General features: G+C 41.1%; 1 protein-coding gene across 4 annotated transcripts in view; it reads left to right on the forward strand.

Moving 5' to 3' along the window:
• Positions 1 to 24,937, forward strand: part of sorcs2 (sortilin-related VPS10 domain containing receptor 2) — a 443,700-nt gene that overhangs the window by 388,761 nt on the left and 30,002 nt on the right. For all 4 annotated transcript variants that reach the window (XM_078936689.1, XM_078936690.1, XM_078936692.1 and 1 more), the window contains exons 4-8: positions 10,560 to 10,724; positions 13,365 to 13,438; positions 14,864 to 14,928; positions 17,184 to 17,302; positions 23,418 to 23,507. In XM_078936689.1, the coding sequence (XP_078792815.1) occupies positions 10,560 to 10,724; positions 13,365 to 13,438; positions 14,864 to 14,928; positions 17,184 to 17,302; positions 23,418 to 23,507 (513 nt within the window). The remainder of the gene's footprint in view (positions 1 to 10,559; positions 10,725 to 13,364; positions 13,439 to 14,863; positions 14,929 to 17,183; positions 17,303 to 23,417; positions 23,508 to 24,937) is intronic.

Here is a 24,937-nt window from a genome sequence, read left to right on the forward strand (position 1 = left end):
GTAAGATACAACTCTGGGAGTTTCATTCTGACTCATTGACAGCAGCATCTGAAAAAAGCCATCTGTCTTGAGTTATTTTTTGGTCATAAACACAACTTCATTGTTTTTAGGAGAAATCAATGCTGCAATTTTGTGTGAAAACTAAAATGGGTCTATTCTGGGCCCTCACAGTTTGCTTTGCTGTCATTGTGACCCTCAATAAATGACCAGACTGCTAATAAGAGAGCTAAGGTAAAAGACAGGAAAACATTGGCTCTCCCACTAAGCAGCTTGAGAATGAATAAAATTAGTGTCACTGAGTTTGCTCCTTTTGCTCCCTGCACTCCGGTTCTGCTGCCTCATTATTCCATCTGTCAGACCAAGTAAACAGAGCTGGAAACACAGGAGAGCATCATCAAGCCAAAGGGTCAAGAGTCAATAAAAACAGATAACATCACTGCAACAAACTCTCTCTCTGGTGCTTTGAACAAACGGGAAGATTCAATTTCAAAGAGCGGGAGACCCCCCCCCCCACTCCAATTCTCGTTCAGGTTTCCACTTCTTCTGCATCACTCACCTGCTTTGACTCATGTTTTTGGAACAGATCCATGAAAACCAAGGCTAAATCAAGACCGTCGATGGGATGTCTCTTCAGTTGACTCAGCAGTGAAGCTTTTACATGCTGGGTTTTATCCAAGGCAACCTCAGCAACAAACAGCTGTTTAGAGAAAACAGGCGTTTCATGTGGAAAAAGTAAAGATGCACCTGGTGTTGGGTTAGCTTTTGACAGATCAGGTTCTGTTGTCGCAGTTCTGCTTTCCTGAATCAGAACTAAATCCTAAAAAAGTGAGATGAAGGTGACGAAGCTGACGGTGACACAACTGAAAACTCTCACAACACTAGAGGGATGCTGCAACAGGAACAGGAGGGATTGTTATAACCCTGGTCAGACTGACTCAGAGAAGAGGAAACAGAACATGACCTAAAAAATAGTTGCAAAAAAAAAACTAAACAGTATTCCCTTTTAGATTAAAATGTTTGTATTTTAGGGGGAATCATGTGGACTTGTTTTTTTTTTTTTTAACCAGCAGTGTTTATTTCATTCACACTGTCTGATTCAGTGTAGCTAAAGTCTGACTTTCTTACAAAGGCTGAGTCTAAATTTCCTCCAAATTCCTTAACTAATAAAAACTATATAGTGCCGGACTATCCAGTGCCCTAGAATTTAAAGTCCTATTCCAATTGCAGCAATATTGCAGCTATCCAGCCGGACAGTTTAGATCCAGATTCCAGCTCAGACGAGGAAAACAAAGACGATCATGGATCTATTTGTCTGACAGTGGATGCATCAGAATGGAGAGGAGCAGGAAGCTTGTAGCCCTCCAATTGTAGTTTATACATAACATCAAGCCTTTTTCCCACAACCTTTTTTTCCATCTGCTCCTGATTCACAACAATTTGAGTAAAGAAATACTGACATTTTTTTATATATGTCCTCCATCATCCGAATAACGCTACAGGAACATGTTAAAGAGTAAACTACATCCATATATATGATAATAGGTTACCTTAAGCACACTAAAGAATGATTTTTTATAGAAATATTAGTTATTTTTGCAGCTCATTTCTCTACCCAGAAGTAAGACGACTCGAGCTCCGAGGCTCCGCCTCTCTCTCCTTGTCGGTGTCGCCCATTTTCTGAAGCCAACCTAGATTCAGTCTCGGCAGCGCGTCTGGTTTTCACTCACAAAAACAAACAACATCCAATTCATTGTGCATTTATGCATGTGTATAAAAAGAAAGCGTTTTACCGATCACGGCTGGCTCTACACAGAAAGTGGATGTATGTGTTGGCCCGGGAGCAGTTCTGGCAATGCAGACTCGTCCTGAAAGGGGCGGTTCCTCACTTTGTGATGTCACAATGTGAGGACCCATTCGTTTTCGTGGACTGGGAGGGGCTGGTGCTCAGAGCACAGGCGTTTAGAGAAATACTCAAAAATGCGTGAATGGAAAAAAATACCAATTTGGGGTTGATTTTGTGAGGAATGAATTATACACACTGAAAAGCTAAAAAAAGAAGTTGTTATCTCATGTTATAGGGCCTTTAAAAACACCAGGGAGTTTCATCAAAGTGGGTCTTTGACAGCAAAGTGGACACCATATTTACTACTTTTTTAAATTTTATTTAAACGGTAAATATGATGTCACTTACTTCCCGAAGGATTATATCCTACTTATTAGGTTTTTATTAAGTAAAAACCTCATAAGTATGAACATTTTATGAAGACAATTGGCTGTTCTGATGAAACTTGGATAATTTATAAAAAATAATTTAAAATTTAAAGTATCGTGGTCTATATTTGCCAATCTTGAGAGCATCGATGCACAAGAGTTTTTTCGCAGAGCACTGGATTTTGGAAATTGTAGATTTGGACACACCAAAAACCCACCAAACAGTGCCTTAAGTAGTGAACAGTGAAGGAATTTCGACACAACCAAAGTTATGCTATTAGAATTAGCCTGCAGCTAGCTAACTTTATCCTGTATCTAGCAGCTGACGAGCACTAGCACAACAACACGGTGGGAGGTTGTCATTCATAGTGCCCTGTACATATTCATAATGTAGATTAGGTTAGCACTGACTACAATTAGCTGTAACCTACAGAATTTCAGTTTGGATTGACCCATTTGAATCTGGTCCAGCTAACCCTTTCAGTGTGACTCCCGACATTTCAGCTGTGAATTTCTTGGTGTTCCTTTGCCTTTTTTGACACCATTTCTCCTTCCAAGAACTGTCATAAAGCCACGTGTGGGTGTTTGACGCTTGAATGGTTTCCTTCGTTAACAGCAAAAACCCTTCAGGTGTACAGTCATTTAGTGAAACTCTACAAGGGCACACACACACACACACACACACACACACATGGGCCTATTGAAAATTAGGTACTTTCTTCCCAATGTAATTAAGTCTTGAATAATTGTTCAGACTTCCCTCTCCTTTCCCTCCTCACGCTCTCCCTGCTCATTTTTCATGACAGAGGAATGTAATTAAAAAGGAGCGTAAGCTTTCCTGAGGTTTGATTGTTGTCCTTTAACAGGCCGCTCACCCCCGCTGTCTTTCACTGACTGCAAGAGAGACTGGGGGGGCATTATCGAGAGAGAGCTCTGGAAAAAGAGATCCATCAAGAGGGTGAGGCTGACAGGGTAAGGCAGGGGTTGCAGAGACCAAACGCAACATCAGGCGTGCAGAAAAAATGCAAAGAGGAGGAGGAGTGGATGGATCTTTAGGCAGAGGGAGAGAAAAGAGGCAGAGATTGATATTTGTGGAAATGGTTCATTTGTCAAAATAAAATAAGAGATTTTCTAAATATGTCATTAAGTGAAAGTTTAAAAGGTGCATCTGCTGCATTATAAATGATACATGCGAATTGAATATCAGTTGCAATTCTTCCTTTTTTGAATAAAAATAAAACCATATAACTAGAACTCCACCTACTTTCTGATACTTTTTCTATTTTCTTAGTATGGATGTTTACATTCTTTACTCCTAAAGAATTTAGTGCAGGGATTTCAGTCACATGTTTAGATCACCTGTTGTTTTGACACTAAAGCAGGGATACCAAAGCTGGTCCATAAGGGCAACAACCTATTCCTGCGGCAATCTCTGCTTATTACCCCCTTAACACCAGAGCTTTAGGTGACGTTCTTTCGACTACCGTAAAGGCCCGTACACACCGGGACGAATATTCGCCAGGCGTTATTCGCCAGCGTTTTTCAACATGTTTTTTGTGTTCACACCCAGGCGATTTTCGCTGACGATGAGCCGAGTGAACATGCAAATTCATTCCCTGACATTAGATGACGCCGGAAAAGACGTCGATTTTGGGTACATCCCAAACAACTTTTCTCCATGTCAGATTCAGCTGATTTAGGTTGATTTAGGTTTGTCTTCTGCCTGTCTGTGTTGACTGAAGAAAAGTTTGTTTTATCTGCTTCGGGACTTCCTGCTCCAATAAAGATTAAATGTACATTGCAGAATTGCAATAATGAAGAAAAGTCCATCTATTTACTAATGATATAGACTTAAAACGCTCATTTATGTGTCATGTACTGTAGTTCTACAGTATTAAAGTACATCTGACTGACGCAGTGTTGAGCCTGTGAAGCTTTTTACCGAAGGTTCAGCAGCTTTTAACAGATGCTCCAGTCCGTGATATTTCATCAGACGGAACATAACTTGCTTTGACCTGCCCTCTGAGTGCAACCCTTCAGGTCAGGAAGCTGCAAAGAATAGGTAGAAAAGACAGGGATACACAAAGGCTAATGCTTAAAGACCCACTTTGGTCACGTTTTTGGTGTTTCTAACATGTTCTTGTGCCATTTTTCTGGATGATGGTCACATATAAATAACTTTAAGATTAAAATTGCATTTCTGATAATTGTTTTATTGTTCACCTGTAAATTTGAATTTGGTGCTCTTTATAATTCCAGTTGGCCTCTCCATTTAAAAAACGATATTGCCGATAACCACCAAATCCAACACTTTTCAAAATTCCAAAATGACGACTGCCACTATACAATTGTCACAAGAACAGGCAGACGGCTGGATCCAAATGCAGCAGGCTTACTAGTCCACAAAGCTAAATCAGGGTCAGGTGGGTAGGAGTCGATAACAGGCATAAGATCATCAGAGGAGAGACAAGGGTGGTCAGGATCCAGGCAAGAATCGCAAACAGAGTCAGAAAACAGAAGATTAGATCTAAATACAACGCTCACTAAGGAAGGCAGAGTGGCACAAACAATACTTCGCATTGAGCTCAGCTCAGTGCAGTGCTTAAGTATGTAGTGGTGGTTTGAGTGAATGCGAGTCAGATGTGCGGCATCCAGGAAGTGTTTTTCAGACTTCCACACAGCAGGGGGCGGTGTGCACTTTTTTGTTACTTCACTGTCCACAAAAAGATGGAAAGGAAAACAACTTTTGGAAGCAAAGGGGGAAATCAGCCTGAGGGACGTCTTAAATCTCCTGACAGTTTTACGTAACCTTTATGCTGTCCTAAGCACTTTAACATTGGGAGTTGGGTCATCTAGACCCACTAGACATTGCGCTGAACCTTTTTTCTTCAATGATTTGTGATCTTCACTGGTGTCCATGGATTACATGAAATCCTCTTCACCTTTATCCACCTTTGTCATGGTGGGGAGAACACGTCAATGTAAGGGTGGGGTCATAGGATAGCACAAGGGCTAAACCCGACTGAAGCATCCTGCACAGTTTGTCTCTTGTTTTCATCTTCTCCATCTGTTCTGTCTTTCCTTTTCCTCTCATGTCATTAGACTCAGTCTGCAAACCAATCAAACTCGGGTAGATGTAAGGTGAATCCTCCAGCTTTGTCACCAACTGCAAGATGCCCACAGTCTCACGATTTTGCTTTAACTTGTCATCCTGTATTTCATGTTCAGTGGTGTTTCTTTCTTATTTATCTTCAAATTTTCTACTGAGAGCCATCAGCTGTGCTTACGGAATCGTAAATGTTTCATAGATGAAGTGTGCCGTTCTTTTCGATTGACCAATAAAGTTGCACATTTGAGAAATCACAAACATCTGGCAGGTTTGCCGCAGATCTTCGTTCTCTGCAAGAATATTTAACGGACATGAATAAAGGACAGACTGCAGCTTAAGTGAAGAAAAACAACTTCACCGATTGATTTCTTCAGACGACGTTACCACCAAGAATTCTGGAATTAAATGATCTTTCATCGTTTAAAGAAAATGTGATAGATGAAGCCTTGGATTGCCTTTTTCTCTTTGTTTTCCTCATTTTAATTACTGAAACATTTGCTCATTAATAGCAATAGCAGCCCTTTTATCAATTCAAGGAGAATGCTCAACCTTGAATTGATGCCGTTTTCAAGGTCGTTTCTCGGTTGCTGTTCTTTCTTCCTTCTCGTCACACTGGAGCTTTTGTAATTTTAGTAAACCTTTTCTTTCTTTGCGCGGACAAAGGGCAGAATTCACACGTTCAGCAGTGATGGTCTTTCTCGCTCTTCTCCTGCTGAATGCATCTGGAGATGAATTTCTCTTGTTCTTTGTTTCAAACGCACACATACATTTTTCTAGTCCTGTCGTTTTTTTACAATCAGAAGCAGACCTGATCTGGTTTTTAAACTCTTTAATTACATTTCATTTCTACATTCCTTTACTACTCTTTGTAGATTGAAATATTTTGCCCGGGTTATTTTTTTAATCATCGCTTGAGCGCATCTTAAATATTTCAAAGAGTCGATTTTATGCTTGTCATAACACAGTTAACTTTATTTGGACCATTGTAGAATAGGCAAGGTAAGGCAAGTTTATTTGTAGAGCACAATTCGTACCGAAAGTAATTCAAAGTGCTTCACAAAACAGGAAAATGCATTAAAATCACAATACATAACAGTGCAAAGATTAAAAACATACATAATCATTATAAAATGTTCTTTACCCTTCAGTTATGTACATGGCTACACAGAAATGTTTTGAGTCTAGATTTGAACCTTAGCTCAGTGGAGGCCTATCTCACAACCTCAGGGAGACTGTTCCAGCTTGTAGCTACGTAAGACTGAAACGCTGATTCCCCTTGCTTAGTCCTGACTCTGGGCACCTGCAGGAGGTCGGCCCCTGAGGTCCTCAGAGTCCGAGATGGTTCATATGGCGCTAACATGTCAGAGATGCACTTTGGTGCAAGACCATGGAGAGACTTGATTAGAAAAAGATGCAATTGTTTTTGGTGCAAACATTTAAGCTTCTGCTGCTTAAAAAAATATTTATTTATTTTTTGGAGTACATTAATTAAGTTTCTTGAGGTATGTTGAAGTATGGTTGAAGCTCCTTAAACTGCATGTTGCTAGTTAACAACATACAATAAATACAGGACTCCACATAATTTAGCAAAACTTTGAACGGAAAAAACACTGAGCAATATGTTTGGATAAATTAGAAATAAAATGAGGCATTAAGGGGTTAAATCTGCTGATAATTGAACAGCGTTTGTTTGGTTTTAACGTCTGTCCATCAAGTTACTTTTTAATTTTTATTTTGGCGGGGCACCTTCCTGTGATAAGTTGCATTTCTTCATCATTTCCTGCTTCAGAAGTCCTCCTGGGAACTCTGATGTTTCAAATGTGTTTATTAGAAGGAACGTTGTTATCACCGACAGGCTCTTCTATTGTCTTTTGTTGAGTTTTTGTTTTTTTTAAACGAAAAATCATTTATTTTTGAGGATATTGTGTGCAGTCATGAGAAACATAATTGTCGTTGGTTTCTTCATTGGCCTGTCTCTGATTGATGTTCTGCCTCATGTTTTTATAGATTTCATTCTGCTGACATTTCATCCACCTTCACTCTGTTTTTGTGGTTGTGAAAGGTTTGGGTTGAAACGGTTTCTCGCTTCGTTCGCTCTTCTTTCCTTCTAAATGGGTCGAGCCTTTCTATCCAAACGTTTCTTTGAGATGTCACAACATTATCAGTGCCGGATAACAGTGAGTTCATTTAAGCCTCGGGTTTTTAATCAAGAAAACATCCCAACAAAAATGTTCCATGCAGAACAAAAACTTAAAGAACTTACTTTTGCTCGTTGGAGCAGTGGGTAGTGCAAGAAGGTCCTGGTTCAAATCCCAGCTGGGACCTTTCTGGATGGACTTTACCTGTTCTCCTCACGCATGCATGGATTTTCTCCAGGTACTCCCACTCCGATTATCGTTTGATCTATTTTTTTAAAGCATTCCCAGTGGTCTTTGCAATTGTGATTATGCCGTTTTTAGCCAAATTCAAAGAACCTGTGTTGTTTTCTAGGACAGTTAACACTTGATTATCTTTAAGAAATACAATACATCTGAGAAACTTGACCAGCACTGTTCAGTACCAGGTATTTCTCTCTGATTCTTACTGGTTGAAGTCTTGGCTAAAGATGTCCTGGATCCATTTCAGTGAATCGGATTGTTTGAAATCAACCGATATCGACTATGAATAGTGACAACAACAGCAAATTACGACATGAATCGAATCGAATCAACTGTTACAGCCCTAGTTTGTAGGTTCATTAGTGTTTCTTAATTGTCTCTGGGCGTGAATGTGTGTGGGGCCAGACTGGTGACCTGTTCAGGCTCTCCCCCACCTTTGACCCAACAGTAGCTGGGCTGGCTCCTGCAGCCCCATGACCCTGAAAGGGATTCAGCGGGTTCAGAAGATGCTGGTTGGATGGATGGCTCAAGTTTGTGCTGTTTTAATACAGAAAACTTCATTTGCTTTCAAAAAAGTGAATGGCCATAGCTGCAGCTAGTCGTTGAACATGTTGAGGTCTCCCAAAGCACTAGAAGAAATTTACAAGGCTAAATAAATTCATGAAACTCTAAACCTTAAGTTTAACTGTAGAAGCTGAACTAACAGAAAAAATGTCAACCCTTTTGCACATTTACATATTGAATGTGTTCAGTTTTGTGGATTCTTTACAAACCTACGCACAATCCTGTCTGAAACCCTGAACCGATACCAGGAGGTTTTTTGTCGACTCATTTCTGCTGCACTAAAGCAACATTCAGCGGAAAGAAGGTTTGGACGTTCCTTCCGCTGCAGTGCTGTGGGCCGTGTCACAGGAACGGAGCCGCAGGTCGACTGACAAAGTTCACAGCTGAGTTTTTGTTATTTAGAAAAGCTTATTTTCTTAGACTTACCCAAAGCATCTTTAAAGCTTGATAAGACTGCCTTCTGTTGGCCAGTAAAATGACTGCATCACTGTGCTGCATGTCAACCAATAACTTTTAAGGTTCCCCATCCTTTGGATCCCTCCTCTGTTCTCTTGGACACAAAAACTAATGTTCATCTTAAAAGGTTGGAACTGTGTTTTTATAAAAACACAAATATACACTAGATTAATTCAAGCCAACGTGAATTCTGCTTTTTCCAAACATTTTCTGGATTCATTTTATAGTTTAAAGATCATGAAACTACTGTTTTTCCTCTGATCTGCATCTGCCCGTTCTAAGACAGTCTCTGAATGAAGATCATCTCAGTTCGTTAGACATTAACGAAGCCGTCTCTTCATGACCTAAACTGTCTGCCATAATCCAAAAATAATGAGTAATTGTATAAGAAATCAGTCATTTTTAGATTTTAAATCATTTTTGTCTATGGATACATGTCTATTAATGTTTGATTTGTGCTCCACACCTCTAACATTCGCCTTCTTGCAGTCATTGGCAGCATTAGTTTAAATACAAGGCATTGACAAAAAGGAAAGACAGCATAGAGAGACAAAGGTTGCTAGAAAGATGGTAGCTGCTCCTTTGTCTATGTCCAAATTCCTTCCCGATCTAGTATCCTGAATCTTAATAGCAATCAGACAACAAGATCAAAACATTTTTTTCTAAACGGCAAATATGACGTCACAAAGTGAAGATCTTATCACTACGAGCGATTTTACGACAATTATTTATGATTTATGATTTGTTTATGAAACTGTTTTCTAACGACACACTGATGGTTTGATGAAAAAAAATGCACTCAAACACTTTTTTTGTGCAGAATTTGATTAAAAGCCATTGGATTCTAATTCTAGGGCCCTGGATTTTGGAAATGGTGATTACTGCCACCTGCTGTTGAGTTTAGAAACATCTCCACATAACGGTGCTGCATGTTGGCTTCGTCTTTGGACATGGCTGCTACAGCAACTTCAAGTGTTGCGAATTCTACGTCCGCTTCCCCGGTTACTCGGCCATCTGGACCGATCTCAATGTGGACACGCACAGGATTCAACGGAGAGAAGAGATTGTAGATATCTGTCTCAGCCTACGCCCAACATGTTGCCCCTCGGCCCACCATGCTGTAGCCCGACAACTCTTGAAGATTTCAATGTCGAACGCGCTAAATAGTGCACGAAGTAGTGAAGGAATGCGGACGTAGCCTCAGTGTCAACCCACACTTTAAGAAGTGCATTGTTTTTCTACACATTTTTCTGAAATAAAAGTAACGTTTATGTGGAAATAGAACGACGTTTCCCTGGTCTGCCTCTCACAGACTTCTTTTCTGCTCAGTCCTGTTTACTTTAAGTGCCTTTTTTTCAAGTCTCTTTAGTGCAGAAAAGATAATAAAAGATAGGAATGTCTCATTTTTCTCCTCAATAGGCTCTACTGGGTAGGTCAGTTTAATTTATAAAATCATTTTGTGGAAAAAAACCTCAGAAAAACAGAAAGAAAAGCAAACATAGCCATCACTTTTAATGAATGTTTAAAAATGCTTTATGACCTTTCATGTCCCAAACTGCCTCTGCACATGGTTCACTAAATTTTGTCATTGGTAGCTTTAAAACAGCCCATAATTGTGATTAATGTCTGTTTAATGTTTTATGTTCCACTTTATGAGCTGCACAACTTTAAACAGTAATCAATGCAGCGTTAGCAGACCTGGGAGATGTCTGACGTTGATGAGAGGTTGAAATGACTCGTGGATAATTGAGATTTAACGGAGTCTGGCATCGTCAGCTAGCCGAGTCTGATGGTTTCACCTTTGACCTTTGCGGCTGCTTTCTGTCTGCCTCCCTTTTCAGGTGATCCTGGTGGGCTCGTCCATAAACGAGCGTGATCAGATGCTCTTCATCAGCACCGACGAGGGCTCTTCCTTCCAACGGCAAGTGATCGACTTCACGCCTGAGACCCTCCTGTTTCACCCCAAAGAAGAAGATAAGGTGTTGGCCTACTGCAAGGAGGGCAGGGTGAGTTTCGCCACAATGCAGGACGCGACTTCTGCAGAGTTCAGTGCAAAAAATGCATGAGAGAAAATCAATGTTACCCAAAGGAATATGCTGTTGCTCCTGTAATCTCTTGCCTTTCAAATCTGCTTTACTTTTACAGTTTCATGTTGATAAATTAACTCTTCTGGAGACTTTCTAATGTGAGAAAACTGAAACATCTTTGTTTCAGTGGAAAAATCCTTTTTTGATTTGTTTTTTTTTCTTCTTCTACTGTGAATAAGCTCAATGTAAAAAAAATGAAAGACAATTAAACTCCAGGATAAACGACCCAGTTAAAGGTATTTATGTAATCATCCACAAATGATGACGAAGCTGCCGGCATGGATCGATTACATTTGAGTTATGAGCGTGTTTACATTGTGTTCTGCAGCCACAGCACACAGCTGATGAATCACTGAGAGCGGAGCCATTAGCCCACTTTTGACAGCAGTAACGGCTGGATTGACAGTCAGAAAATTACTGACACCGCTGACGATTTGCTCTTAATTAGTGTTTTCAGCTGCGGGAAAACTGAGCTGGATTGTTGGATTCAGGTGTGTTTAAAAAGATAAAAAATAAAGACAAAACTGAGGTTTTCCACCTGAAGCCAGCAGCAGCTCTGACATCATTCTAAACAACTCCAAGGCTAATCGAAGAAGTTTAACTTTTTATGATAAAATCCTACTTTAGAGCTGTTCAAATTTATATATATAATTGTGTATATATATGGATGGATGGATGGATAGATGGATAGACAGACAGACAGACAGACAGACAGACAGACAGACAGACAGACAGTATTGGCTGCGTCCAACGTTGAGGATTGTGTTTCTAGGAATTTTTGACCATTCTCCCAAAAGCACATTGGTGAGGTCACACACTGATGTTGGTGGAGAAGACCTTGGCTCTCAGTCTCTGCCCTAGTTCATCCCAAAGGTGTTCTATGCGGTTCAGGTCAGGTCTCAGTCCAGTTCATCCACACCAGACTCTGTCCTCCATGTCTCTATGGACCTTGCTTTGTGCTCTGGTGCACCGTCGTATTGGAAGAGGAAGGGGCCCGCTCCAAACTGTTCCCACAGGGTTGGGAGCATGGAATTGTCCAAAACGTTTTGGTATACTGAAGCATTCAGAGTTCCTTTCAGCGGAACTAAAGGACCAAACCCAAGTCCGGAAAAACATGTACTGTTGTCGTGGCAACCTCCAAACCTAGACTCGTCCATTAGATTTACAGATGGAAAAACCTGATTCATCACTCCAGAGTCCAGTGGCGGCGTGCTTTACACCGCTGCATTGACGCTTTGCATTGGTGATGTGTGCTTGGATGCAGCCGCTCGGCCGTGGAAACCCATTCCATGAAGCTCTCTGCGTGCTGTACTTGGGCAAACCTGAAGGTCACATGAAGTCTGGAGCTCTGTAGCAATTGACCTTGCAGAAAGTCGGCGACCTCTATGCACCTCTCCGTCAGTTTAGGAGCGACTGGATTTGTTGCACGGGTGGCATCCAATGTTGATGCAAACTAGTATTTCACAGAGACTTCTAGAAATCTTGCAGGGGATTGGATGGTGTTACCTAGGGTGTGAAAAGTGCTTTATAAATAAAGCTTGGTTTGATTTGATGAGATACCAGTACAAAGGTTTTCCTTTCTACCTGCACTCACAGCAGTTTTTATTGTGACGGGGTGGCATATTTCTGTTGCTTCCTGCTTCCTGTGCAGACTGAACCTGGCTCACCTTTCAGAGAAACTCTGGTGAACCCTTAACAAAATATATTCTATTCAAGTGGACTAAAATTATACCTAGTCTATACTCAAAGAGATGCAGTGCACTTGTGTATTGTAAATTTAACATGTTCCAATTGAGTCTGAAGACACAGACATGGTCTATATCATCCATGATATACTTCAAGTGTACTACTTTTTCCGAACAAGTGGTATAGTAGTACAGTAGTCCAACAGCTGGCTGGTTTCTCTTCTTCCTGCTATTGGACTGATCGCTAGTTAAACTGATCGTTAGTTAAATAGCATCAAGTATAAGTAAAGCTAAAGACATATAGCATAACCTTTTTATCAGAACCCATCAGCTCCCCTCTCAGTGAGTGCATGTTGATTTGTCTGACATGGTTTCCTCAGATGGGGATGGACTGGAGGAGGTGTAGACTGGAGTGGGCGGGCAGAGACTGGGAGCTGTGTCGGACACAGATGTTTTGTGCTCAGCTGCATGTGTGTCTCATGGATGGGCGCTGACTAATAATGAAAGAAGCATGTGAGCAGGAGTGAAGAAAAGGCAAAGCTGTTCAAAGCTTGAGCTGGGACAATTTTTTGCCTTTCAGTCAGCAGTGAATGTGTAAGAATCAATGTTCAGTCCTCTCACTGTCCTTCAATCACACACACACATCTGCACACACAGCCTCTCAAGTCAATATGATTTGTAATTAATTGAGCTCAATCTAACCTTCTGAACCATGAAATTCAGTAAGTTGATTGGATGAACTTCTTTCAGACTTTCCGTTTCTGCTTGGTTTTGGAAGATGGAGCTGCTAAGAGGTGAAACTGAGATGGAGGGGCTGCTTTGCTTTCTGAACTCACTCTCTTCTCCCTTGTTGTTGTTTTTTTTTTGTCTGCAGCTTTTTGCGTCCTCAGATCTGGGCCGTAAATGGACTTTACTGCAGGAGAGGGTGACAAAGGACAGAGTCTTCTGGTCAGTCCAACTCAGCTCTCAGTTCTCAGCCTGAGGCCTCATATTTCAAGCAGCAGTTTGATTCAATATAAAAAGAACAGCAGCATGTAAATATAAGGGGTGTAACAGTTCAACGATCCAATTCAGTTCATAGTTTGTGGTTGGTGATCCGATTCACTGAACTAAAATGAATCCAGGACATCTTTAGCCAAAATTTCAACCAGTGTAACTCATGGAGATATACCGGCTACTGAACAGGAAAGTTTTCCAGATTCCTTGGATTTCTTCAAGATCATCAAGTGTAAATGAAATATGCGTCCAAACAAACAAGTAAACTAGAATGAAGTTCACCCCACTGTTGCATTTCCACATCCAAAGAATCCAAAAGGAACACATTCTAGCACACTGGATGGTCACATGACTGAATGAGGGACTGATCCGTTCTTGCTGACATCACATGTGTGTTGTCCGCTGTCATGCACTTGGTGGCGTTTATGTTCAAATAAACATTTCAGCTGAAACGACTTTATTTTGTTGATTCGATTAAAACTCACCTCAGATTGATCTGGTTGGATCGTTTAGAAGTTGATTCATCGATTAAATTGATTAATTGTTACACCCCTAACATCTATATATAAATGTTTCAAACTATGGATAATAAATTGTGAGTATATTAGAAAAACAAAAGTGAAAGAGAGACACATCCATCCACTTACACGTGTAAATTATTCTGTTGTAATTATTATACTACATTTGTGTTTATGCATACATTACAAAACATAATGAATTCATTTAATGTGACGTTATTTAAAATAATCCCACCCCTATTATCCTTTACTTTAAATATATATATAAATATTCTATTTATTTATTTGACATAGTTATCATTACACGGTTTGTAACTTCTAATTAAAGTCATTTATACATTACCAATCCAAGTGAAGATCATTTATCAAATCCATACTTATTAATAACATCAAATAATCAAAGTATAACGCTTATTGATTACATTAAAAGACAATAGAGTATTCCACAAATCACAGGTCAAGTAGCAAAATGGATTGGCTATTCATTGTCATCAGACAAGATTATAACAAACGAAGTGTGTTTTTGTCTCAAATGGTCTTCAAGAAAAGTTTTTCTGAAAAAAGTGTAAAAGTAAAAAAAAAGTTTTTCTATTTTTTCTGGTAGTGGCAGATTAAAACGTAAAGAAATAACATCTTTTATTTCTGCGGTCATTTGTTGAAATGTAGATGAGTGTTGTCACCTTGTTGAGTTTAAACCGTACTTATAAAAGGAATTGTTTTTAAACATCCACGGCTCTTGAGTGTCACACAACATAAAGATGCTAAAATCTGACAAATCTTCCCTGACTCTGTTTTATATTGAAGAAAACGACTAATTGATGTAAAATTTCCTGAAGAAACAGTTTCTCTTTTCTTCCAGGTCTGTTTCGGGTGTGGATGTGGATCCGGATCTGGTTCACATGGAGATGCAGGATGCGAGTGGAGGTTATCTGATCACTTTTGTGTTTATGTCATGCTTTAACAGCAGCGGAAGCTTTCATTTCTGACCCGCTGCTCTTCACACCACAGGCGTCCCTCCTAAAATACATGCCGTTGCGTGTTCAAAGCTGCGCCTCTTAAGGGGGAGCGGCGTGAAAGCTGGCGTCCTGATTGCGAGGGTGAATGGTGAAGAGCAGAGGTTGTCTGTCTGGGCAGACAGCCCAGATATCCGAGGCCTTTTCTGGATCTGGGCCCTGTCACGCGGTCCTGGACCCTCCTCCTGCTTTTTATCCCCTTCCTTTAATGCCAGGGAGGATGGAGGAGGGTGACCAGGAAGACCAGAATAATCTCTTTGTGCCTCTTATCGCAAACAGAAAGGCCTAAAGAAAGAGCAGATGAAAACGTAAATGACATATAGGCTAAGAAACAGAATGGATGGAGTCAAAATAACTGAGTTACTTTGTCATGCCGGGATCAATGGCTGACAACAGCGACAGGACTCCGGAGGAGCGGAGGGGGTCGATTGATGGATGAGCCGCGTGTCTGCAGAGGAGGCTAACTCATTCCCCCCCAGCTGCACAAAAGCAGCATGAAGGAGTGTCTGTCAGTGATGTATATGTGTTGGAGATCTCCTATGGTGGCCAAAGTGCACCAGTCACTTGCTGGAATTGAACACTTAGTCTAATCTAACAGTTTTTTTAATGACTTCTTTACCGTTTGCTGCTCTAATTAAACGCCCGGCCTTTTCAGTAGTCTAACGGCTCCATTTGTTATCCAAGCCACCTCCTGGACAAAGAAGGAGAAAGAGAAGTGCAGATGACGAGTAAGACTCCGTTTGCTAATCATTGGCCTCTGCTTTGATGCTTTTGACAAGCAACAGCCCTGTTTTAAATGTTTGCCAGCCTAACATCCGTCACATTATAGGTTTATCTTCCATTTCCATTGTTTTGCCCATTTTCTGGTGTTAGCGACACTTTAACACAACAAAACACGTTTTTACCTCACGGTAGAAACACATACTGTTACTCTGTCGCGAGAGAACATCTTTTTTTCCTCATGGTGATGACATCTACCATCACTCTGTCGCGAAAAAAAAACACGTTTTTTTCTCGTGTTGAAGACATGGTGTTTTTCCTGATGGTGATGACATCTATAATCACACTATTGTGAAAAACCAAGTATTTTCTCATGGTAATGACATCTACCATTACGCTATCGCGAAAAAACTAGGTTTTCTCATGGTGCCAACATCTACCATTACGCTTTTGCAAGAAAACCACTTTTTCTCTTGCCAATAATACGTAGCATAACGCTGTAAAGTTTTTTTCCCTCGTGGTGATGACATCTGACATCTATCATTACACTATAGTGAGAAAACACGTTTTTTTTCCCCCGTTGTTATGATATCTACCATCACGCTATTGCAAGAAAGCAAATTATATTCTCGAGATGACGCGATAGAAAGGCCTAGATGTTAACGCTAATTTAACAAATTTCACTACGATAACAACATAACAAAGAATATGCTCTCATTTTTCTACAATTCTGCAGTAAAACAAAGCAGTTTGTTAGAGGAAATGTCCAACACCAGAAGAATTGATCAATGTATAATTGATTTCTTTAATTGTGGTCTAACTCTGGTTGATGTAGTCAGTCATAAACAACTTCCAAATCAGTCATCGTCATTTGACGAGGAGGTTGGCCCGGCTGCAGCTGCGCAGGCAGTTCAGCGATCCTGCAGCTTTTGTCAGTTCTACCGGTGACCGGATGAGTGGATCAGGCCATCTGCATGGTTACGGAAGGATGCGTTAAATATTCAGTCATCTCGTGCTAACGAGAAATTCTATATCTTGTGGTCTCTTGATCAGAAGAAAAAACGTCTTTGCTCGTTAATATGAGATAGCAGATGCCGTTGTCATGAGAAAACGGGGAAAAGGAAAGGTAGATTTCGTAATTACAAGAAAACAATGCTGTTATCGTGAGAAAATGGGCAAATCAGAAGCAAAGTAGGCCGTTCCCGGCATCCACACTATCAATAATTCTTAAAAATGTGGGTTATTAAACTGTTTGGGCATTTGCTTCTGCTTTTTTCAATAACCGTGCATCACTACAGAGCAACACTGCTCCATTTTCATGGCCCTTTTAGAAGACTTTTTTTTCTAACCCATCAGTTAAAAAAACAACCTGTGGGACAAGCTGGGTGTTGAAACTAAATGCAGTTCCTCTTTTCATACAACCTAGAATCATTTGTCTCTCTCCAGGTAACCTGTACGTCACCTGTCACATCCAGAACTGTTCAGAGAAGATGGTGACAGCTCAGTTCCTCGGAAAAATTGATCGCAACTCTCTGCTGGTGCAGGATGACTACATATTTGTAAAGGTAAGCGTTTGGAAGATCTGTTCGGGATTATTATAGGCGGTGAATGCAAAATCTGTTCCTGACCTCAACACGTGAGAGGCTCCTCAACTGTCATGAACGTCAAAACAACACAGGCATGTCTGGAACTGCTTCTACGGTTCATCAAATAGTTCATTTACTTATTTTTCATACACACTAACTGAGCGTTGTTTCTATTTTGACCTGTGCAGCTGCTGAAAAAACCCAAATATGTAAATGTCACACAAATAGAACATTGAGTAGGACAGTTAAAAAACTATGGGCTGGACAAAATAAAGAGTAAACAGAGGAAAGCCCCCCATTACCCAACTGGCACTCTTTTTCTATTTAGTTCAATTATAATGAATAACTCCTATTGATTTATTTATAACACCTAAACAGAACAAATAAAACATTGCAAACCAAAAAGTGAGGATTAAAATGAGCAAATGTTTGGTTGGATGAGGACCTGATGTGACAATAATTTTAGTTTGTGGTTTAACAGGTTTATATTATTCTATTAATAACAATTTAAGCTTCTTTTGTTTTTGACAGCAGCACATATAAGATCCTTTCAAAATAAAATACACCCTGTGTCACATAAGATCCTCAACTGCTTCAGCTTTACTTTGATTAAAAAGGCAAGAAAACTAAGTCAAGAATGACATTTTATATCTTTATGACTTCAGTGTATTTTCATCCTATTTTTTTCTTTTCCCATTGAATATAAACACGTCTACATTGGTGTAGAATTCTGTTTGATAAAAAGAATCTTTGCATGTAAAGGACAAGACATTGTCATGCAGAAGAAGATACAAATGTGCTTTAAACTTTTCTGATATTAAACCACGCTGGCAATAGATTAAACCTTTTACAATCATTTTACTCTGTTTTATTACGTGTTAAAAATCAAATATGACAAATGACCCAAATCTGTAACGCTTTATAATAAGAGTCCCTAATAAACTATTTATAAGACATTAACAATCACTGGTAATGTTTTAGTAAGCTGCTTATAAAAACATTAATTGGCCTTTGTAAATGTCTTAAGGCCTGTTCACACCGGGACGAATTTCGCCGGCGATTTTCACCGACGTTTAACGCCTCGTGACTAAACAAAGGGCACCAATGTGAGTGTGCACACCGACGCGGAAAAACACCACGCGTCAAAGCGTCACTTTTTAAAAAACGCCTCGGGTTCGTTTTTTTGGTTTGACGCGTCGCGTCGAAATCTATTCGACCAATGAGAACGGCGCTTTTGCACACGTGTCTGGAGCTTCTGAAGTTACAGTAAAACACAACTTGGGGGCGCTCAAACACAAAACTGTCTTGCTGAGCACACATACCAGCGAAGAAGATAGACGCCGAGTTGCATCTACACTGCCGCGAAGAAATAATGACGGACATTCTAAAATATCCCCGAACCAAGCACCAGTTGGAGCTACTGGTGCTTGAAATATTCATGTTTTCTTTGTTTGATTCTGACAAGCGCGTAAATACTCTTCTTCTGAGTGAAAAGCGACTTTAAGAAGCGTAAAGTTGCGCAGCGCCACCTTGTGCACAGGAGTACTTCTGTTTACATTAAGCACCATCTAATGTCAGGGAATGAAATTGCATTTTCACTCGGCTCATCGTCAGCGAAAATCGCCTGGGTGTGAACACAAAAAACGTGGCGAAAAACGCTGGCGAATATTCGTCCCGGTGTGTACGGGCCTTTACACTGACTTGCAAGTTTAAATAAGCTGTTTATAAATATATTGAAATATTCCTTAGTAAACTAATTATAAGACATTAACAAGCATGAGTAATGTGGTATTAAGATGCTTATAAAGACATTTATTAGCATTTGTTAATTAACAGTATATTGAGTGTTTTGCAGCCCCCCAATCTAAAGCGTGACCAAATATGGGGTGATCTTTACAAATACAGGTTTAATGTACACATGCAAATAAGAAAACAGTGGAATTGTAAATAAAAAGCAATATTTCCAGGAAAAATGTCCCTTTAAAAACCAACATGTTGTCAGATTACCGCATTACTGTCTGTTTGAAATGGAAAAAAATGTGTTTTTAGAGGTTGAGAAGAATTCATCTTGTCTTCATTAGACTCATCAGACAGTACAGTGTAGTAAATCCTGCAGAGGCCCTTCTACCATGTGATGAAAGCAGAATATGCATGAGCTGGTATGGAATGCTGTAATCCCTACAGTGTGATAAATAAGTCCTTTATTTGATGGTGTGTGTGTCTCTTCCTCAGCATATTTATGCATATGTGCACTAAAATGTATAAATATATAGAGAAATGTCTTAGAAAGAAATAAAACATACAATAAACACAACAAACATACCCATAATCCTCTCTGGATCCTTGCTGAGAGCAGTAAATTAACTGACACCACAAATCTGACTCAAAGCTTCTCGTTTATTCACAAAAATATTTTGCAGAGACGCCAAAATTCTGATAATAACATGTGAAACAAATTTATATTTTGATCTTCTGAAAGCATTCATTGGAATTAAGATTTATTTTACATTGATTTATAATCTGTATGTGGATGGAAAATGTCATTAAAAAAAAACATTGAAAAAACGTGATTTATTTGCTTCCTTCTGTAGTAGATAGATAGTGTCACAACAGACAGCTGGTTCCAGTTGCAGCAGGTTTATTAGCTCAGCTAAAAGTCCACAAAGCTTAACCCTTGTGCTATCCTAGGCACTTTGACATTAGGAGTTGGGTCATCTAGACCCACTAGACAGTTCTCTGAACCTTTTTTCTTCAATGATTTGTGATCTTCTCTAGTGTCCATGGATTACATGAAATCTTTCCACCTTTATCCACCTTTGTCATGGTAGGGGGAACACGTCAAAGTAAGGGTGGGGTCATCTAAGATAACACAAGGGTTAACCAGGTTTAAGGCAGGCAGGGGTCAATAACGAGCAGGGGAACATCAGAGAGGAAACTAGAGTAGGCGCCTAGTGGGCGCCTGGGTAAAGCGCTGTTTCAGCGTCCGGAATGCCTCGGCGGCCATCTGAGTCCAGAGCAGGCGCTTGGGAGCACCCTTCAGGAGAGAGATGAGAGGGGCCGCCACCATAATGAAGAAGTTGGCGAAACCGAGGAACTACTGCGGCTCCTTCGCCATGGTCAGCTGCGATTACTGCAGCACCTTGCCCTTGTCCACTGCCACAGTGGACACTTGCCCTTGGTCCACTGTGGAAATGCAACTGAGGTCTTATGAAACTCACATTTCTCCCCTTTGGGATTGATCCGCCGCTGTAACACCTGCCAGACATGCGCCACGTGCTCCTCAAACGTGTCAGAGTAAATCAGGATGTCATCAATGTAGACGACAACGAAGCATTACAGCGTGTCACGGAAGACGTCATCGACAAACGCCTGGAACACAGAGGGGATGTTACAGAGACCACAGGGCATGACCAAGTACTCATAGTCTCCTGCGGTGGTTGGAAAGCCGGACATTCATCCATCGCTTCTCGAATGAGGATAAGGTTTTAGGCACTCCTCAAATCCAGCTTTGTAAAGAAGCATGCTGTGCGGAGCTGCTTCAGAGCTGCAGGAACCAGAGGTAGGGGACAACAGTTCCTCACAGTCATGCCATTAAGGCTGCGGTAGTCAATACACATCCTCAGACCGCCATCTATCTTCTTAACAAAGAAAAAGTTGGCTTAGGCTAGGGATGTAGACGGCTGGATGAAGCCCTTTGCCAACTCCTCTATAGGCCTACATGGCTTCTGACTCAGGCTGGGAAAGCAGGAACACACGTCCTCTAGTGGGCATAGCTCCGGGCACCAGGTCGATGGCACAGTCGTGGGATTGGTGTGGACATTGCTCGGGGTCCCCGTTGAATTTGTACCAAAGTGCCATTCTCGGCCCTGGTGCGTGAGCGGGAGGTGGGCTAGGCGCGCCACCTTTGGCGGTTGTTGATGACTGAGCGACCGAAGGAGTGGCGGCAGATGTGTGGCTGACAGGCAGATTGATTTGCAGGCGCGACATGGTGGCTTCAGTCGTGGAGTTCAGATGTTGGAGTGGGCAACCGTGCTCCAGCAACAAAGTAGCAAACCCTGCCAAGTTCATCAGACTAGTGTCACAAAAACGATTCTGTCACGCACTCTAGAGATGAGATCCGGACTAAACTAAGTGGACTTGGTCTGGACCAACAGATTTTTCCATTGGACATAGTGTCGTGCTGTGAATGTCATGCCACCAGCAGCTGTGCCCAGAAGGTCATAGAAAATCTTCTGTGCTAAGATATTGCCATGTCAAATAACTTCCTGTTGCAATAACAAACTATGTACCTACTTCCGGTTTCTTATTTTGTTTCATGTTTTTCTCATTTCATCTTGATTTCTGGAAATAACTTTTGTTTTTCTGAACGTTTCCTTGAATGTTGTTTCTCTTTTTTGAAAGTTTGAGGCCATGCTCATTTAAATTACCAGCTGATATTTGATTTTGATCCAGAAGTTTCAGCATTCATCCAGTTCAATGGATCCGTTTGCATATTTTCTTTTACCCTTGTGACTCCAGCTGTTTTAATGCTGTTCCTTCTTGTGCTTTAATATAGAAATGTGTTTTTCAAAGAGTGAAGCTGGTCATTGAACCAACAGCAGCTCCTGTCAGAAATCCAAAAGGTCGTCGCATGCAGTTGGAACCATAGAAAAAGCTCAGATTCTTGACAGCTGATCTGGTTTGTATACAGCTACAGCTGCAGCTGCAGTGACAGAGAATCTGAACTTCAGTGTTGAAGACTTTGATACCATCAAGCGCTTTGGAGCGGCAGGAACTCGGCACTCCCACAGCTGAAAATAGAAACGCTCTCTCCAAAGTTTTGTCACTGCTCACCTCGAGACGAGCTGTGAGGTGACAGAAAGTTGTGTATCAGCGTCTATCTTTATCCTTAGTCGATGTTTTGTCGCTAACTGCTGCTGTGTCTGTCAATGACATGTCAGCGTCTGGGCCTTTGTGTGTTTGGGTTCAACCCCTTTAGTAGGAGGCCGGTACGATTCACGCATGTGTTTGTCACATTTATCCAGAATTCAGAGAAAATCCGATTTGATTTGCATTTCTATACAGTCACTGAGTGAACACATGCGATCAAAATTAATAAACTAAAAAAAAAGTGTTATTTTTTTTTAAACTTCCGTCAACATCCATACTGTGAAGTGTGTCCCTTGATTGGCATGCAGAACGGCCAATAGAACGTCCTCTGATAAGTCACTGCACATCCGCGTTCCCACTTAATTGAGCACCAGTAGAACCAACATGGAGTTTTTGTTCCTCCTGAACTTGAGAAAAATGTGAACTTTTAGCATCAGACTCTTAACTATGGATGTAGCTTCTAATGGGCCTTTTTTTTTATCTCAACTGGTCTGAGGTCAGTCACTCAAAAAGAACCTCAAACATTTCTGTTGTCTGTTCTGTTCAAAACAATTTGCAGATTCTCCTTAAAATCTGCTTTTCATAATAAGTAATTTAACCCTTGTGCTATCCTATGGGGTCCATTTGACCCTATCCTTACTTTGACGTCTTCTCCCTACCATGACAAAGGTGGATAAAGGTGGAAAGATTTCATGTAATCCATGGACACCAGTGAAGATCACAAATCATTGAAGAAAAAAGGTTCAGAGCACTGTCTAGTGGGTCTAGATGACCCCACTCCCAATGTTAAAGTGCCTAGGATAGCACAAGGGTTACATACGTTTTAAATTTTGTGTAACCTACAAGCGGAAGCAGATAGATCCATATGCAGAGTTTATTGACTGTGAGGAGAAAAAAGGGAAAAGCGCAAAGACGTTGGGCAGGTGAGGGTGGCGGCTCTCCTGTCTTTGTTTGCTTGTACATCCCAGATTGTTATCTCCACTGTCAGCCCAAAGGACGTCTTTCCAAGGCTTGTTTTGGATTATTGCTCTACAATAATTCTATAGACACTCATATCAATAACACCTTTATCTTCCTGGCTCAAACTGGCCTTAGCAGACCGGCAGTATCAAAGTCTTTTCATGATCCCCTCATGAGGGAACAGAAAAGGACTGTGTGGTTAAAGTATTAGAGCTGGGAACTATGAATATGTTCGTAATGTTTTGTCATTTGTTTGGCTTCACAGGTCACCACAGGAAATCGCACCAAACACTACGTCTCCTATCGGCGCAACGAGTTTGTCCAGATGAGGTTCCCCAAGTACGCATTACCAAAGGTAAAGTGAAACCAAACACGGAACACAGATGAAATACTTGAGAGACTCTGTTTTGTCTGGGAATCACTTTACTGTCAGACCTCCTGGTTGGTTTGCTGATGGCACCATCTCTCCTCACACCGCTCTCCTGAAAGGAGAGACCCTGGGCGACCCGGCCGGGTTGGGGGCCGATCCTCTCTCCGGAAAGCGGTCTCTCCCACAGTTCTGCTAACTGCCTGAGCCGACTTTGTGTCTTTCCACATGTGTGTCAAAGACAGCTTTTCCTCCCAGAAAGTGAATGGTGGGAGTGGTCAGGCGTGTAAACCCCTGCCTGCCTGGACGCGCTGGCTTTAGTTGAAGTTTAACAGAGTAGCTCAGATGTTTCCTCTTGGATGGGTGAGCGGTGAGAAGCTTTTAGGTGGAGCGGCGTTAGTCCGTGGGGAGCGGAGGAGGTGTGGAGGCCGACGGAAGGCGAGTGTTTGCGACCGTGTGAGTGCGCCGGAGGGGGTCAAGGACAGAGTGTTTCTTTTTCTTCTGCTGTGAATTATTAAAAGGATGAAAACTGCGGTTGCCATCAGAAAAAAAAAAAAAGTTAAATTCTGTTCTTTTCAGCGGGATTTGAACCAAACCTCACAGAGACAGAGGAACGTTCAGTTCGGCGGAGTGTGAAATCGCTGTTAATAATTGTTTCTTTGTGTCTGCCACTCAAGATGTAATTTGTTTTTCTGTATTTTTACTTGCTTTCTTCATCCAAGTGATTGAATCAGTGAAGTCTGCAGGGAGTTGCAGTACACTGGATGGCAACATGCTTCACAGCGTTTCACGAGTCACAAAGTGTTCATTTCTTTTTTTCTGTTCCTGAATGCAGTTTCTTCATTAGCGAAGACTCTTCAATTCCTTCCAAGCACATTCAGCTTGGAATGTGAGTTAACCCACATTCAGCTCCTTCAGATGAACCAGAGGAATCAAACTATTGTCCTGGTTGTGGGTTTGTTAAGAGTTTGCTGGACTCCGAGTCTATGGAGCCTTGGTCACTGGGGTTGACCCGTACGAGTGCTGTGGGTTTTTGGGTTGGCCTGTGGAGGATTGTAGAGAGAAGCGGCTGCATCTTAAAGACCCACTGCAATGAAAATTGTTTTTTTGGTGTTGCATGTTCTTGTAGCATTTTTCTCTTAATGAAGGTGACGTGTAAAAGAATTTTAGATAAAAACTGCGTTTCTCAGTGTCACGTTCAGCTCGTAGTCTCGTAGGCCATCATCGTGGTAGAGGCACAAGTGGAGTCTCAGGACTTGGGTTTAGCTCAAATCTTTATTTTTTCATTTCTTCAATTATCATTTCACAGTCATGCCCCAAGGTGTAACCACTAACCAACCAACCCATTGGTAACAACTCCCACTTATATAGGATTTTTCTTTGGGAGCTACCATCCACCCAGGTTCCCACAGAATATT

This window comes from Oryzias latipes, chromosome 18 (genome assembly GCF_053564925.1).
Source record: "Oryzias latipes strain Hd-rR chromosome 18, Olatipes_Hd-rR_3.1".
Lineage (NCBI taxonomy): Eukaryota > Metazoa > Chordata > Actinopteri > Beloniformes > Adrianichthyidae > Oryzias > Oryzias latipes.